Consider the following 17,870-nt stretch of genomic DNA (forward strand, 5'->3'; position numbering starts at 1 on the left):
AAAAAAAAACCCTAAACAATATTTAACATTTCAAAGACTAACATATTTAGTTACACTATTTCTTTTCTAAAATGTATTATAATTCATCAAAGAGCTTTTTTCAAAATCTGCTCTTAGGAATAATAGTAGAGTTGGATTAATCAATCATTTACTCAGAAATACTGTAGTATTCTAAGGAATGTCGCAAGATCTTTAAAAAAATTAGAACTAAGATTTACTCATCTCAGAGAATACAGATTGAATCAAATCCAAAATTAATAAATAATCCAATATAGAACTGAAGTTCAGATGCTGCAGTGTTTTAATCATACTTGAGGTTTTGAGGAAGAGTGCAGTGGCACTTGCAACTCAAAGTGCATCTGTTTTCTGTATCATTTAATATTTTTGATTGCTTAGTCACAAGGCAATGTGATTGCTGCAATTTTATCCAGAATGACTGCAATAATCTGGAATAAAACACATTCTTACATTGAAAGGCCAGATGGAGTCTGCTGATAATTAATCTGATCACCTCTAAAGCAGAGGCCATCATATTTTCTTGAATCTATTCTTGGTTGAGATAAAATGTTCCACTGTATCAGATACAGTACAGTTTGAAACTACTCTTCAAAGTCAGCTAAAAAGTCACTTAACCATGACCTCCCATTGAAAATAAAAATCTAGTTAATAATATAAATGAAATCCTGAAGGCCATACACACAAAAGTGTATGTATTTATATATATATATAATGCTATATATAGCATATATACAAATATATTTGTATGTACAAATATATATATACACACATAAATACACACACACATATATATAGTATTGATTTAATTCAGGGTGTGTATGTGTGTATAAATATAAACGTGCACATGTAAACACGAATTTATAGGCAAGCAAGTTTTGTGCTTTGACCCATGCATTAGAGAGTGAATATATGACTACTATTTCTGCTTGATTCAAACCATACTTGAGCCACCTATTTTTAACAGGAATGTTTTGGTTATTTTTAAAGTAGGTTCATAATTTCTCACATGCAGGAATTAGAAAAATGTTTAACACCAACCCACCCTCTTTATTAAGAAGTAATTTCTTCAAGTATTTTTAATAGTGCAAAATACTGTTTCGTATTAGTACAATAACCATGGGAAATCACAGTCAAAAAAAAATTTAAAAGATTTCCAAAGTCAAACAAAAAAATTTTAATACTGTATTTTTAGCAAGAACATTTTTAACAAAGAATGTGTACTTTAACTTAATATGGTACAACAGAGAAACCATACTTAAAAGTTTCCATTATCTAACACTCTACTGCATATTCATTTTTTTTTCATCTTAAAAGACCAAAAGCCAAGCTGAACTGAGCATAAAAAAGCATCAATTATAATCCTCATATTACGTCAGCTATTAGGGTTTAGCTCACACTTTTGAATTGGTCATCTAATGAAAGGACAATTTTTACATCATTCTTTTAAAAAATGTACACACATTTCTTTTCAAAACGTAATATATATCGAGTATCTGCTTCAGTAAACAAAGCTTAATTTATAAACACAATCGAAACAGCTCCATGTTGAACAGTTTCAGTGATAAACTGGACTTGTATGATGTACAGCCAGTGAGGACCTCTGTGGCTTAAAATCATTGTGCCATTGCTATACAGTAATAGCTACCTCCTTAGAAAAAAAAAAAAAAAAAAAGTTCTTTGAGGGGGAGGAGGGAAGGGGAATAATTCCTGTATGTGCTTAAAAATACTAAAACTCCTTTCTATCTTCTGGGACCTAAAAATGATCTGTTGCAACAGGCTTGGTTTGGTATGGTAAGCTTGTAAAAAGTCTCAATATTTCTTAATGACAATACGGCAGTTTTCGATGCAGCAACAGTAAATTGCTTGAAATTGTCCTTCAAGTTTCATGCTACAAATCCTGTTCTTCACGCAGTACTGAAGGCATCAAAGGTTTGAAGGGACGTTTTTCATGAACTATATAGTCTTCAAATAGTGATCATTATACATTTTTCAACAATAGGTGTTTCCTTCAGTACATAATAGTAGGTTTGATGTATGTTCTGTTTTCTGGAGGAAGAAAAAAAGAGAAGAATAAAGGTCAATGACATTTTAAACATGTTACAATTACTTCTTGAAAATTCAGGTAGGATTCCCCCTTTGTTTCTGGACTTCTTCTCAAGCTAGATCATTATAGCTATAAGTGATATAAATGACCCATCATGTGAATATGTTTTGCATCTGAAAAAAAAAAGCAGCACCTGATGACACAAGCCCTGCAGAGCCCTAGAGAGCGGAATCTGGTCTGTGTTACACAGATAAATGGGCCACTTAACAGAGCACTGACTACCTGCTAACTTGATGGCCTGGGTGTAGAAACCTGGATTTTCAGTCTGGGCTAAATTTACAGTAGCTTCTTGCAGTGTTAATAAACGTTTCAAGGGTCGTTTGTTGGGGTTCTCACACACCCATTCCCTCTCAGTGTGGTTCTACAAGAGCTGTTGTCCCTGCGCCGGATCTGCCACCTCCCTGGCTGCAGGGTCCCACTGCCGCCACCGCCCCCGGGCTCTGCCCGGGCCAGCAGCTGCTTCACAGCGGCTATGAACACTGTGATGGGGATCTTCTGCAGATTCCTCCCTTTATGACATGTTTTTCAGTTTTTCTTTAATCGAACACTCATTTTTTTCTTTTTTTTTCCTGTAAGACAGTCTGTGATGTCTTGCACATAGACACAGTAACATGGATTAGCTGCACTGTAGCTTTGCAATACACTAGTACCACATGCACAAAACCTTCTAGAGAACAGTGTGTTAAAATAAAATCACATTGCATTAAAAATGTAATAGAAATAAATCAATATCTGTTGTTTGGAAAAGAGTGCTTTCATTCAGAAACCTCTACATTTCTTTGCAATTTATTTTTCTTTATTTAGGGAAACAAGTAGAAAGCCACTTATTTCCTTCATAAAATTTTTTTTAGTTATAGTACCTATCAACTGTGATTTTTTCACATTACGCAACTTTAAGCCCAGAGAAAAAAATAAATATTAAAATGCCCACAGAAATGAAAGCTAACAAGAATCCATATTGTTCATTACACAATGAATCATGAATTCACCAAGCTAAACCCTGAAGTACTGATCTTGAAGATGATAGCAAAAATGATAATATTGAGAAGCATTTTGTATAATGTTGACATCTATCCCATTACTGTTTTACATATGCCAATACTGAACGCTCATAAGGAAAGAACAAGTATTGACCTGCTAACTGACACTGATCCTCAGAGCAATCTCAAAGTTTGCCACATTTCAATTTCAAAATGCATTTCAGCTATAATATGAGTGATTTATCATTTAGCAGTAGCTGTCAAAGTAACCTCCTAGATAAAACAAAAACATCTGGAACCATAAACAGAGGAGAGCAGCAGCTGAATTTTAATCCAAATCTGACATGTTCACTTCATTAGGAACAGGAAACAGCTAATTAGTAATTGAATGTTTCATGGTTTTAAGGAGGCTCATACTCTCCAAACAGAGATGATTTGATATGTATTTTGGATGTAAACAAGAATAAAGATCAGGAAGAGCCAGGGACATAACATCTCCAAAGGAATGTTTGGGAGCATGGGAACCTCGAAAGAAGCGGCTAAAATTAGTTTCAAGCCTTTGGCTGATTAAAATTATTGTCTTAAGATTTACTGGCGTAAATATTAAACTCAAGGGAGGGGGTAAGTAGCCCTGCAAATCTTGAACATGGCACTTTTTTCTTTTTTTTTTTCTTTTCTCTCTAATTATTAGGAAGTTTCACGAGATTTTTACAAAGAGGCCGTATATCATCTAGCTTATGTTAATGTTGTACTTCTAAAAAAAAGAAGCAGCTCCTGAGAGAAGCTACAGGTCAGACTCACTGCCTTCAGAAGAAGAAACTGAAAATATAGCATAAACTTACAGGCAATTCTACAGCCTTGACTGCTACCTCAGTGACTTTCATTTGGGTTCTGTATTCTGCAAAGTAGTAGATGCCTTCCCAGCCAGAGCCCCCATGGTCACAAGGACCTGCTACCCCAGGGTCTGCTGCTCTCTCTGAGGAGCTGGTTCAGGAACCAGCTTTACAAAGGTATCTTTCTGGTTAACCACCTATACCGTGTGTCATTTTCAAAATTGCTCAGTGCATTAGCCTATGGATTAGTAATGAATGTCAGCAGAAGTGATGTGGGAAACTGTTTTTAAAGGCCATGAAGCATCCTCTGCATCTTCTGATACCATGTTTGATAATTGATATTTGTATAGACAGAGGAAGACAGAGACCACGCAGGCCTGCACATATAAGATACCAAATGGGGTGACCTAGATACTATGTGCAAATAAGAGATTAGGGACCCACAAATTAGAAATTCACATGTGCATTCAAAATAAGAGTTATTTGTAGTAAGTTACTCTGGGGTTAGTAAAACAAGATATGATGGAATAGCTCCTTATCCCTCCCTACAAACACTTTGTTTTAAATCTTTTGATAATTCACTACTGAGGCTGTTTCCAGGTTAAAAGCCCTCTAGAAGGTGTTAGACCAGTCAGTCAGGCCCAATCCTTCTAAAAGATTGTTAGAAGCAACACAAAAATGGGAAGAGCTGCTATGGGAAGACCTCGGCTATGATACCAAATATATGGTACCACACCTTTATGATCCTTAGCGATTAGCTTAAGCCCAAGTTAAATGTTTCCTAAGTTTGTAATTATTGATATTTTGAATTATACTCTATGTTAGTCTTAGGAGTATCGTTCAAACTGAAGTCAACTGGCTGTTGAAGCTTTGGAGCAGGTTTCAGTGTTTTGTTTATATTCCCTTTATTTCTCAAGGAATGCTGAAGGAAGGTATCTCAAATACTTGTAAGAGTCCTAGAACAGTGTAGCCACCCAGGAGATACTATGGATCAACATACAGAAAGGGCATCTTTAAATATTTCTTTTTTTTTTTTTTTAAGAAAGCTAAGAAAGCTCTTAAATAACCTCCAGAAATCAAAATGCATTTTTATTGCTGTGCCATAAACTTAATTTAGCATCAGCCATGTCATATGCCAGCCACCTATGAGGAACTAAAGTGTTAAAGGCACCTTTGATACCATTTGGACACAAAATACAATATGATGTTGTCAAATTCATCTTTTTGAAGAATATTCACTATCTTCTCAGTGTAGCTACCTGCAAACTATATACTACTTTATAGCATTTTACTGTATTATAGCAAAGATTTGAATAAATCTGTGCGCAATAAATGTATTCTTTTATTAGGTTTATCCCTTAATCAAATATTCATTTATGTGGGCTTCATTCTATTAAAAAATGAAATTATACAAAGGTGAGCAAAAGTGTAGATTTACAGTAGCTTAAAGCCTAATCTCATTCTCTAGGGGTAATATTGACAATATAAAAACTGTATAAATGATATTCCCTAACACTAAAATATGCTTATGAGCCCCCTGTGCATGTTATACTGCTTTACAACCTGCAGTGAGATGCATGACTGGCTTAATAAGCAAGACATTTAGAAAAGATTTTTCCCCTTCACAATGTATAACATGAGTAAAGATCTCACAATTTCTCTGTGAGCCAAAGCCTATGTTAATAATTGTAATTTTCCCTTGGGATAATATTTTCTTCCCTGACTTGTTAGTTCAGAACATGTATCTCTGGCGCTCTCTTTTAACCATACCATCGTTCATCATTTTCTTTTGAAGGGTTTAAGGTCTACATAAAAAGACAAATCCAGAAACAATTGCTATGTTTTTTTTTTTTCTCTCTCATTTTTTTCTTTATTTTTCAGGCTATTTTCCAAATATTTCCAAACTGAATAGTGAAAGAGGAAAAAAATACACTGTGAGTAATGCATGTTTTCCTCTGGACTAACAAAAATGTAAACAAGAGCTTCTGAGAGTTGTGGTACTAATGAAGTTTAGTTTTCTTTCTTTCCATCTCTTGTGCTCATTCATATTGCCTCTTTTACACCCTGCAGATGTGCAGTCTCTGATGGCTAAAACTGCATGAATTTATTAACCTGTTCCTCAGAGGCAACATTATCAGACCTCTTCTCTTTGCAGTTGCCTTTTTTTTCTACAAAATGGGCAGGACCTGTGGTACCTTCCACTTCAACGTTCGATCCTCCTGTATATGTGTCACTTGCTTCTTTTTCCCCCCACTTATTTTTTGCTTAGGACTATCGAGTCCACGCTGTCAAGTATTTCCACATCCTTATGGAATCCAACCTGGTAACTTGTACTTAAAACAGGATTTATAATGAGAAACAACAGTCAAGGACAATACTGTGTTCACTGAATACCAACTATGCAGATGCTGGATTGCAATTGTCAGTTTGAACACACAGGGAGATAACATAGTGGTTCCTGCTGAAGAAATATCCAAGCCTACGGACACTGAATTATTGAGTGAATGTTTGTGCTTTTGTGAGAATAGAAAGTTATGGACCTTCACACTCAGTCGTCTCCTGGGAAAGCCTTTCCCCCTCATTTGTTACCAGCCAATCACCAAATCTCAGCTTCTTCCCCCATATGTATGTCTGTGTGTGTCTCTCTATGTAAAGTCTAAAGATGTTCTGCATAAAAAGCACAAGCAGACTAAGATCAGTGACACCATTACTTTCCAAGCACTGCATGGGGGTCCCAGGCAGGAGAGCTATGCAGTGTTAGCACGGTGCTCTCATGGCTGGTGACTACACAAGAGTCTTCTGGCTGCAGCTAACGAGACGGCGCTCGCTAGCGCGTCGCCAGCGCGCGGACAAGCACCACAGCCTGGTAATTGCCCAGGAATTACTGCAGGAGGCAAAGGGGCTCTGAGGAGCGCTTCTCGACACGCTGCAAAGCGACACAGCACACGGTAACCAACTCCTGGAGCTCGAATAGTTCATATCAACCACAGGAGCACACGCAACAGCGATAAAACATGGCAGGAGGGGCATGATTCTAAAAACGTTAAAACTGCATAAGAGAAAACAAGGCATGTTCCAAACTTAAGCAGTCCTCTACTTTTGGCAAACGGATAAAGAAAAATAAGTTATTCGTAGCTACTTGTGCTAAATCTCTGCCAGGGTTTCCCACAATCTGCCAGGTTATTTCATAAACCTGCATCCTCCCCGTGCACATACAAGGAACGCTTCCTTTGAACTGTGTTTTCACCTCCGAAAACAGTCTATCCTACTGGGCTGATGCCTCTTTCCTGAGCTTTGAAGTCCTTTTATTTTTTTATAAGTTGTTATCATGGAGTATTATGGTAACTTGTATTTTTTGAAATTTTAAGATAACATTGCTTAGCTGATTGTTCCAATATCCCCTAACAATGAAATATAGTAATACAAAAGTTAACTAAGGTATAAACATGCAAAAGGAGAAGTCTCCGTGCGATCATAAAATGATGTTATTTTCTGTTCAGCAGTTCATGTTACTGCTGTTCATGCTAATTAATTAAAGGAGCTGTTGCTGTAATGTGCAAACAGGGAATCTGAGAAACTGAGAGGGCTTTTAGGTCTCAGAGTGAAGTTAAGTCAATCTGGGCGCGGGCAATCAAATGTAATGAAATCACTTGTCAGTGCTAAGCTTGCAAAAACTGTGAAGTTTGACTAGGGAGTAAAAGGATTATAATTAGATTTCCAATAGGATAATAACTAAATGGCAGAAAGCAGTAAAGAGAAAATATTACTTTGTTAGCTAATGGTGCTGCTGTTCGGTTTTAGTTTTTATCAGCACACTTGTAGTTGTGCTAATTTAATTTGCTGTTATCAGCACAAATGCACTACTCGAATGGTACTTGAATGTCATTTGCAAAAATCATTGATCTGAAGGTGCACTTAATGACACCCAGTATGTTTGTTTTATGTGAACCGGAGATGAGTTGATAGAATGGTTGATGCATTGGCTTGCTGGCCCACAAGTGAGCGATGGAGACGTGAACAGACGGGTCTCTGTGTGCACACACCGCCCTGCCCGAGCGCCCAGCGACGCGGGGGGCACCGCGGGGCACTACTATCACGTTTTCATTTTGTCAGCTAGAAAGCTTCTCTCGGATTAAGGTATGCTGGATGAGAAGACTAGGCATATGGAAAGTACTGGACTGCAAAGTTAGAGGGAGTGTTGGTACTGTATGCAGAAAATTTCAATTCAATTAATATACAAAGCATAGAGAAAATGAATCAGCTTAACGGAAATGATTTACAATGCATATCAGAATCATGGTATATGAACAGCTTGCGTTAATAAAATCATTTTAAGAAATGAGCATAAAATATGATATGACTTAATCACTGTAAAAGGTGGTTGTGCAGTATTTCTGTAATTTTCCTTTAAACCATCTTAAGGAGACACTGGCAGTGGAACTAATTGAATTTCAAAGCAAAGGCAGTGTGTGAATGATAGATTTCTGTCCAGCAGAGCTATTGACAACAGAAAAAGAAAGGTCTGCATTGATGCTAAAGCTTTTTTCTGTGCACTAGAGAGATATTTTGAAAGCTTGAAAACAGCTTTGTGTTCGGGTTGCATGTTTTGACCCTCACTCCTCCCAGTGCCCAAAAAACAAAGCCAGCAAATGAAGTGGGCAATGAAGGCAGCGTGTTCAAATTGCTGAAGACTAAAGGGCAACAGTAGCTGTCAAGTTTGAAAAACCGTAATCAAAGGAAAATAGAATACAAAGATATTATAGTATTAGCACAAAGAAAAAAAAAATGAAGTAGATGGTGCTACAGGACAGAAATGCTTTGAAATCTGAACAAGCTTAACAGAGTTTTTCAGAATGCTTATCAGCCGAGAGCGCTTTGTGGAAGAACAGGCTAAGCTCATCACACTCTCAGATATGAGCAGGATTAGGATATTTAAATTGTCAGAGAGGTTTGTGCACATATTCATTACTGTGCTGAAGACGATTTGCCACTGAAGCAATCATATCAGAGCATATCAGTAGATTACAGCAAGTGCAGGAAAGTTCTCCAATTCTTTCTAGTAAGTCAGTGGTGCTTGGAAGCCACTGGGCATTGCTGTCCCCACAGTTATTTATAATCAGTTTGATGGAAAAGTAGACAGACTGGAGCCAATGCTAATAGTTTGGTGTTATCCTTGTATTTTTTGATGTATTACCTTACTGCAGTCCTTTTCTGCCTACTCAGAAGAGCATCGTCTGTAGTTACCTAAACACACATTATTTTTTGCCCATAACAATTACATGATTCAGTCCAAAGAACTAGCTCAGAAACTGGGGAAAACCCTACTGTCCACAGAAGAATCCACCTCTAGGTATCTCCAATAGGCTTTCAATTTCCAATTTCCAATCTGATGTTGAGACCTCTCTTACCACAGGTGGCCCTCTAAAATGTTCACATATCTTCCTTACTTCACAGGCCTACAGGTAGACGGCGTTGGTGATTATTTGGCAGCACTCAGGCAAAATATGAATGTTCTGTATTTACAGTGACAATGAGGAAAATGGAGCATTACGTAATTGCTCGTCACAGGAACATTATCACTGTTTGCACTCAGCATTATCACTGCTTTGCACTCACAGTTTGCGGAGTGGGCTGCCTTCGGAATACAAAGGCATGTAATCACAGAAGAATACACACAGCAGGATTCTTTTAATTCTTTTTAGTACATGCATATGTATTTAAATGTGCAATTGATATTTCTCTTAAGCATTCTAGAACTTTGGTGTTGCTGTATTTACCTTCCTAGTTATGATTTCCAACTTCCATGAATTATGTATTTTTTGAAAACAGACAAGCCTCATCCCTCTATTTAACCAATTTCACTCCTGATCTTGTTAAATACTGATCTTACCAATGACTTCTATGCTGAAGAGAAAAACAAAATTAATAGAATGTTCTCTAATTTGTTTGTCTTTAAGTAGGAGAACACAGAGAAAAAGACATTCTGAATTTCATTTAACTTTTAATATGACTTTTGACAAACAAGTGCTGGGATGTGGTATATACTGCACCTTGCATTGCTGCACTGTCATGTTGGGTCCCGTTGTGTTCTATTTCCATATCTGGGATTCCAGCATCTGAAAAATGTGACACCGAAGATTAATGCATTTCCCTTTGTCCTTCTTCGATGCATCTTTAGAAAAATGTTTACAGCAAAGTGGGGTGATCTCCAAGTTATGTGGTCTTGCATAAAACATTTGGGCTTCATAGAGATTTCAGCAATAAATCATTTTGAAAACACTGGTAACATTGGAAACTCACTCTTACAGTGAGTTATTTTTAACATCTTTTAAATTCATCTGATGATCAGAAAATCATCAACAGTATGTCAATATAATTCAGTTTTGCAGAATGAGGGGATTTGACATATGATAAACAAAAGCGAAAATTAAATTGTGATAATATTAAACTAAAGGGATTCTCCTAGTCATATATCTTCAAAGTAAAAAAAGTAAAAAATACAACCGATGCCTGTTGATATATGCTCATGATATGAATTAAAGCTATGATATTATTGTCAGTTTCTTATGTTATTTATATTATTTTCTTAAAAAAACAATGCATATCATATGGCCACAAAAGCCTCTGGCTCTTTTTCTTCCAAATTCTTAAATATTTTACATGTTTGTGCATTGTGTGTACAAATAAACATGAAATAAATAGGGACTGTATGATATTTCATTTAAAAGATTGAGCTCATGATGTTGTAATCGTGAGTGCTACAGCACCCAACACAAAATTACGTATGTGATAGCACGTGAAATATTCCCAGATTTCAAGAGTTTTTGAAAATGGACTGTGCTTTTTCTTCACATTGAAAAAGAGTCTCCTAATGATATGCACTTTTGAACTATTTAATTTCATATTGATAATACCTTTGTATGCCCAGTCCTTGTGGGAGGGGAGCCTCACACACCCCAGGGTGTTATAACAGATGCCACGATCTACCCTGTGCCAGCAAGGATTAGCATGAAGGGTATGTGATTTGAATCCATGGCACCTAGAATCCTGCAGAAACATCTGCTTCCCTTATAACACAGCACTTGGAAATTAAAGTGGGAGGAAAAAAAAGCTAGGAGGGAGCTGTGTGCAGAGTTTAAAAGTTATTCTGTTGAGGTCAGTTCTGGACATTTTCAGCAGGAGATAATTGTAGTGCTACTTGCTTTCATCACTCCATCTGAAGGAGTCAGTACCTATATGCTGACCACCCTACAATGTCCAACAAACTCTATGCAAAGTCAGGGCAACAGATTAAAATGCATCCCATGCATAGAATAAATTAGTACTATCTTAGTACTTCATACGTATTTCATACGCATGTATGAAATATATTTGAAATATATATAAAGAGAGACCTATAAAGATATACGAGCAAATAAATAGTATCTTGGTAGATGTAATTTTTTCCTGTAAAATTACAGGCGACTGCTAATACAAGGTTTGCCATTTTTGGATTTCTGTTTGGAAGAAAACTTCAGGGCAATGAACTGTTTCTGTAAAAATGTTATTTCTTTTCAAACCTTTTAAAGCACGTGTTGTATACAGGTAAAATGACAGAGTCATCTGTAACTAATAACAGCATCTGTTAAATGAGACAGACCGTCAGAGTTAAATTAAAAATATTCAGAATAGCCCTTCACATTTTGTTGTCATAAAATTGTACCTGCAATTAAATTGTGGATTAAGATGCTAATGAGCTACCTGATTTGCATGTGCAATCAGATTAGCATGTAAATATCAGCTTCTTGCAGGCACTAACATATATATGACTACCTGAGTGTGCTTGCAAATCAAGATATGAGCAGCCAGGCCCACAACAGCAGCTGTAAAGATCTCTTAATCACACTGCTGGCATGCTGGTACCCTTTGATTTGTGGCTTCCAGAACTGCTGAGTACTCCTCGCTGGGGTGAGGTGCAAGTGTTTGCCATCAATTGCAGAACTTGGGTGAACGATCTCATAGAAATTTGAATCTTATTTTTTTCTAACAATAGATCTCTGGATGGTGCCTATGCCTGCAGGGTCTAATTTGGACATTTTCCCAACCCAGTGTAAGTGCCCAAAAGGTCACTGCTGGCTCTGCCCTCCCCCTGGCTGTTGAGTCACTGTCCCTTACCTCGGCACAGCTGAAAGCTGTATATTCATTCCTGAACCACTCCAGTTCCCTGTCAGCACAGCAACACGAGCCAGCCAGTTCCTGGTTACAGTGATATGCTGCACTATAAAACCCAGCAGATGAGAATGCCTCTGTAAGATGTTGCTCTAGCAGCTACAGAGTTTATATCTCTTAGGTACTCCTGATAAATCATGACTCAGAAAGTCCATTGCAAAGTGTTGCAACGGCAGTTCATGTCAGAGGCTTGTCCGAACTTTAAAACACAGTCTGGATAGCCCTCACAGCTAAGAACTTGGGACACATCAAACTGATTATTTTTACTCAGCAGTTCAAAGAGTTTTTGCAGACAGCTTATGTTAAGGCTCAGTTGCTAGCAGTGCCCAAACTGGGGAGGAAGAAGTAACTTAAAGACTTCATGGCCTAGAAATGCAGCAGAGACTGCAACGTCAGCCTGATTCACAAGCCTCTGCTGCCTAAGGCTGCAGAGACTTCAGGGTGGACACACGCAGAATAAACCTTCGCTGGAAAACTTGAAACCGCTTCAAACTTAACTGTGTTCATTGCTGAAGATTCACATCGCAGTTCTCAACTTTGGTCAGAAGCAAGTTAAGCAGGAGTGATGAATCCTCTCACTACCCAAAACATAATCACCCTATTTCTGAAATTAACTGATTTGGTTTTATCTCACAAGGATTTTGGGGAAGTATTTAAAATCTACTCAGCTCTGAAAGCAAAAACATATTTAACAAACTTGACAGATCCTGAGCCTGAGCAAACAAACGGCTTTTAGACAAAGAGTTTTTAAAAGGAAGCCCAGCTGCTCTAAGCATGAATCTGCTGGGAGAGAAGAGTTCAGAGAACCTTTTAAGAACCAAATGTCACATTGTCTTAGCTAGCACGGTACCAGGTTTCTCTGGTAACATATTCAGTATTTCTCATGACGCCTACGTAAACTGCTGCTTCTCTACTTGGAGGTTTATTTATTTTTTGTTTAATTCAGGGCCCAGAGCACATGTCCTGAAATAGATTTTTAATTATTTCAGGAAAGGACTGTGTCTCTTACAATGGAATTTGCTTTGTGCATCATCTTATATTTTTCACTTAATTAAACATCGTTTGAAGTTAACTGTGAAAGGCTAACTAAAACATTACCATTTAACATCCTGAGACCGTCACCTGATGTGGCCTGTTTAAGCGCCTGCTCCACTTGTTCTCTTCTCTTTGATTCAAATTCCAAAGCTTCCTGCAATTTTCTCTTCGCCTTTTTTTCTTTCTTCAAGCGTTTCTGAATTGTTGCTGAAATGTAAATGTATTGTAAGAATGACTGTTAAAGCACAGTTAATACATAATGGAGATGGTAAATGAGTTTATGTGCAATGTTTAAAAGCCCAGTTCTAGCTCAAGACGAAAAAAGCTCCGACATGGGCTTAATATAAAAACAGTCAACCCATATCCTCTTGTGAAACAGTGAACAATCTGAAAGGGCTTTAGATCTTGTAACTTTGAAGTTCTTAAATCATGTTCAGAACCTGGAACAGGCGCATTGATTTAATTCTATTGATTGCAATCTGAAAGAACTGGTATCAGAATCCAGCCACTGGTTTGCATTACACAGACTTCCCGGATTTGGGCTAGCTTCAGTTCACCATCTTCCAGAGTTTCAAGAGTGGATCACTGTCTTAAAGTCTGTTTTAGCAAGAATACCAGTGTAAGTCCTCAGAAACCAAAACAAAACTCATGTTCTTCTTTCTAACCTTCTCCCCTAATGCTGAAAATTACATTCCACACACCAATAGTTTTATTTAGAAGGACACCCAAATGCACTGGTAGCATGGGTAGATCTGTGGGCACCTGGAACACTCCTGAGCTCCTGCTGGCCTAATAGACCATCCTGATTATCCCTAATAAACTATCTTTAATAGACTCTTCAAATATAATCTCTCTTGTCTCTTGTTTGTAGGACCTACAGCTGGATGAAACTGTTTGGGGATCTCTACCGTGCCATCAACACCTTTCTGGGGAGCGTGCTCAGCACCTGGGAAACGGTCAGCCCCGGGGCTCTGCTCTCATGCCAGGAAATCTGCTGCAGGCCAGTTCATGTCCAATATCCATGAGGAAGGGCAGCTGGGTCAAGGCCAAGTCTCAAGGAAACTGGACAGATTATGAATGCCACAATGGAATCTGGAGAATGTAACTTTGGAAAGTTGAGCAACCGAGCAACCCTTGTGATAAGGGTTACTCCAAGATCCTCCGGCTCCCTATAAGAATAAACATGATGCGCAATGAACCGAAAGACAAACAAGTCTAAAGCTATTGATTATGGGTGAAATTGTCCTTTGAGGCAGAAGCCAGCAAAGTCTCAGAATGAATTAAAGTTGCTGTTGACGTAAATGTGAATCGGGATTGTACTGTCTGCCCACAAAGAAGTAAGTTTTGCTCTACAGAAGGATAGAAGACTCATACGTACCTCAACTGAGGTGATGCAACAGTTCTGAACATGCACTGCAATTTAACAACTTCAATAGTATTTACTGATGTCTTGGCTTAGAAGTGTCCTCCTTTTTCAGCCTCTTTTCTGAGCCCTGGAGCTGTAGACTGGTCTGTTGCTCACACCCTAATCTCATTCAAAATGCGTAGGCAGATAGTACTTGGCACTTATATTTTTGGTCTTATCTAGTTTTATCTTTCTGATTTCATGGATGAAATCTAGAAGTAGCTTTTAGCACATAAACTTTTATTCTTCTTTAGATAGTGATTTGAATTTTAAAAAGAATGCTACCTTCTCTATCACAGCAAAAAAATTAGATTTATGCATTTAATTGTCTATTATTATCAAAAGCATCTCAAGAGTCATGGTGTTGTCTTAGGGGGCCCCATATTAGGAGTGTTTTTGTAACTTGCTCTCATGAACAAAAACAAATTATCTAGAGTTATTTTCATTGGATCCTGCATAGGCGACTTCTAGTAGTTGATTTGTTTTGTTTTAATGATTTTATCTAATGAAACACTAGCTGACCAGCATCTAAACTACAAAAATCACAATTACACAGAAAATGTGGGCTAGGTAAGTGGTAAGGTGATGGGAGGGGAATTCCTCTAAACACACAAATTGCAGATGTATTATCTTATTCCAAATAAGATAGATCCTCAGTGCTTGGAGGATAATAGCAGGAAACAAAAGAAATTAAAGGTGTCAAACGAAGAAATCAGGCTGGGAATACACAGGCAGAATGGCAATAATATGTGTGAAAGCCAGGCAACTGAATCAGCTTTCCTCCAAAGAATCGGCCAAAATTCTGTGGCCAGTTGCCCTCCAGGAAATAATCCTTCAGGCACTGCTCCGTCTGCTTACAGAAAAGAGTGCTTCATTCTGCTTTTATTAAATTTAAATCTTTCATTACCAGTGCTAGCCCACTGCTGCCTTACAGTAAAGTAGGAATATCAGCTAACTCTGAGTCCTCAAAAGCTCCAGCTGGAAATGCCATGGGGTTATACATTTAATAGATATCTAAACTCCATTTTTCATTCACTCACCTCTGCTTTGCAGCTCAGCTGTAAGTTGCCTTTCCAAGCTCTCTCTTAGTTCTCTCTCTCGACAAAGCTCCATCTTTAACTCTTTCTTTTCTTGCTGTATCTGTTTTTCTTGGACTCTGGCATTGTCCACAGCCACCTTCAGCAGGCCCTAAAACACATGCAAACATAAGACCTGAAAATAACATTTTGTTTAGCAGTGAGAAAACTCATCCATTTGTTTCTTTTACTTCCTCTAAGAAAACAGAAGAATTAAAAGCAGAAGTCTCTAGACATAATGCACAAATGAGCATCTGATGTAGCTGAATGTTGTATCTTAAAATTTATGAGCAATTTTGTTGCGTGGAATCACTTAAAATATCTTTTGCAAACTCATCCTACTGATGCAGTTTATTACAAATGGAGTGCCAAATTATTTCTGACCTCGGTCAACTGCAGGGAGAAGCAGAGGAGGAATAATGAGACTGGTGAATTTTAATATGACCATTAATGCCAACTATTAAGTCAAATAGGCACTGCGTAAAATCCTTCTAATATCGATAACGCCAGGTAGTCAAAGCATTACTTTAAATAAATAATAAAATTGCAGGTACAAAATAGTTTCTGGAACTTTTTAGAGAGATGAATAAGAAATAATTTTATCGGCCATGACATAGTCTGGTTTTATGAAGAATAATTTACCTGAATGTTGGTTAATAGCGTTTCTACTGATGAGAGACCATCGGCAAAAAGAAACGGTGCTGGAAATCCAGGGGGCAAGGCCTGTCCAGCCAGTTGGACTTTATCTAAGGTTGGCTTCATTATCGGAATGGCAATTTGGACCTCTTCTGTAAAGACAGGTTTAAATGCAACATCAGAAAGCACTGGAAACACAGGCAAGTGTAATTTCTAGGAAGTAGTATTCTGTTTAGCTGGAAGTCAAAATACAGTTTTGATAGTAAAATTGACATTGGTGCAGTCTTTGGGCAGCCATGGTTGTAGCTAAGACAGGTTTGCAGAACAGTATGGAACAATAATAATTAAAAGACATAAGTATGCTCGAGTATACATGATTAGATCTCAATTTCTATGGAATTATACTACAGATTCCTAACAATATCATGCAATTCAGTAAAGCCAAATGTCCTTCTGTCATTCTATCCTGGTTCTTATTCTGTAATGAACATTTTTTTTTCTGTTATAACCTTGAAAAAAATTCTAATCAAAAAATGCAGCACATCTTTTCATTCCTTTAATGTTTTCCTTCCCACACTCAGCAATAAATAACTCCACGGAGTGATTCCCTCCTGCTCAGCTGGCGCTGACGCGAGGCGCTCGCACGAGCGGCGGCGCGGGGCGTCCGTAACGAGCACCGCGCTGCTGCCAGCCCTCCCCGCCGCAGCGCGGAGCCGGACGGGCCCGCGGGGAGATCCCGGGACGGGGAGACCCCGGGACGGGGAGACCCCGGGATGGGGAGATCCCGGGATGGGGAGATCCCGGGACGGGCGCTGCTCCCGCCGCGTCGCGCCCCGGCCGCAGCATCGGCACCCGGCGGCCGCCCCGCGCGGGGGCTACGCACATCTCCCCTCCTCTCCAATCCCTTTGTTTCCTCCAGCTCCTCACTGCAAACCTCACAGGGCTGCCGAAAACCACAGCATTAAAATCTCTTTGTTTTGAAAGCGAAAGGCTCTACCTTATTCTTACTTTGAAATGCTAAAAAAATTTAACATTCCACGGAAAAGAGTTTATATAAAATACATCTAATTTTTTGTCACTTGCAGAAATCACGACAATTATCTTCATAGCAATTGTTTTGCAGTAGAGCTTGCCTGTAGTTTGTGGCATGGGCTTTCAAGGGCAATTGCACACCCAGTCCTGAGAGTTTCATCTGTCAAGCGCCCTGGTCACTCTGATCCCAGGATTTGCAATTAGGTGCTCGGAAAGCCACCTTCTCCCAGCATGTCACAAAATACAGACAGAATCTGCAAACGGCAGAGGAAACCATGGTGACTTCCAGCAGCAATATCACCGAGTTTAACAAATCCAGCATCTATTGAGCAGCGAGCTCTTTTTGCTGTTTCTAAAACGTCCTGCTTGACAACAAACTCAGCAGCAATAGCAGTTTTCAAGGATCCATTGAAATCTGTGTTTAAGAAGTATTTTTTTGTCACCGTGAGTGAGCACATTAAATGGAACGTCTTCAAAATGTCTCTTCAGCATTAATAACAGCAAAATAACAAAATAAATCTTTTCACATCCATATATCTGCCA

General features: G+C 38.3%; 1 protein-coding gene across 2 annotated transcripts in view; it reads right to left on the reverse strand.

The window, feature by feature from the left end:
- Positions 1–1,742: 1,742 nt before the first annotated feature.
- DACH2 (dachshund family transcription factor 2) overlaps positions 1,743–17,870 on the reverse strand; it is a 265,656-nt gene continuing 249,528 nt past the window's right edge. Inside the window, exons 8-12 of one of the 2 annotated variants that reach the window (XM_088527599.1) lie at positions 16,302–16,447; positions 15,624–15,771; positions 13,266–13,385; positions 9,986–10,051; positions 1,743–2,064 (exon numbers count right to left, since the gene is read on the reverse strand). In XM_088527599.1, the coding sequence (XP_088383725.1) occupies positions 2,027–2,064; positions 9,986–10,051; positions 13,266–13,385; positions 15,624–15,771; positions 16,302–16,447 (518 nt within the window). In that variant the 3' untranslated portion in view covers positions 1,743–2,026. Of the gene's footprint in view, positions 2,065–9,985; positions 10,052–13,241; positions 13,386–15,623; positions 15,772–16,301; positions 16,448–17,870 lie in introns of both variants that reach the window. The other variant, XM_088527598.1, reaches the window with a different exon arrangement.

This window comes from Tinamus guttatus, unplaced genomic scaffold, assembly GCF_059628265.1.
Source record: "Tinamus guttatus ecotype Peru unplaced genomic scaffold, ASM5962826v1 Tinamus_guttatus_pri_ptg000287l, whole genome shotgun sequence".
Classification (NCBI taxonomy): Eukaryota; Metazoa; Chordata; class Aves; order Tinamiformes; family Tinamidae; genus Tinamus; species Tinamus guttatus.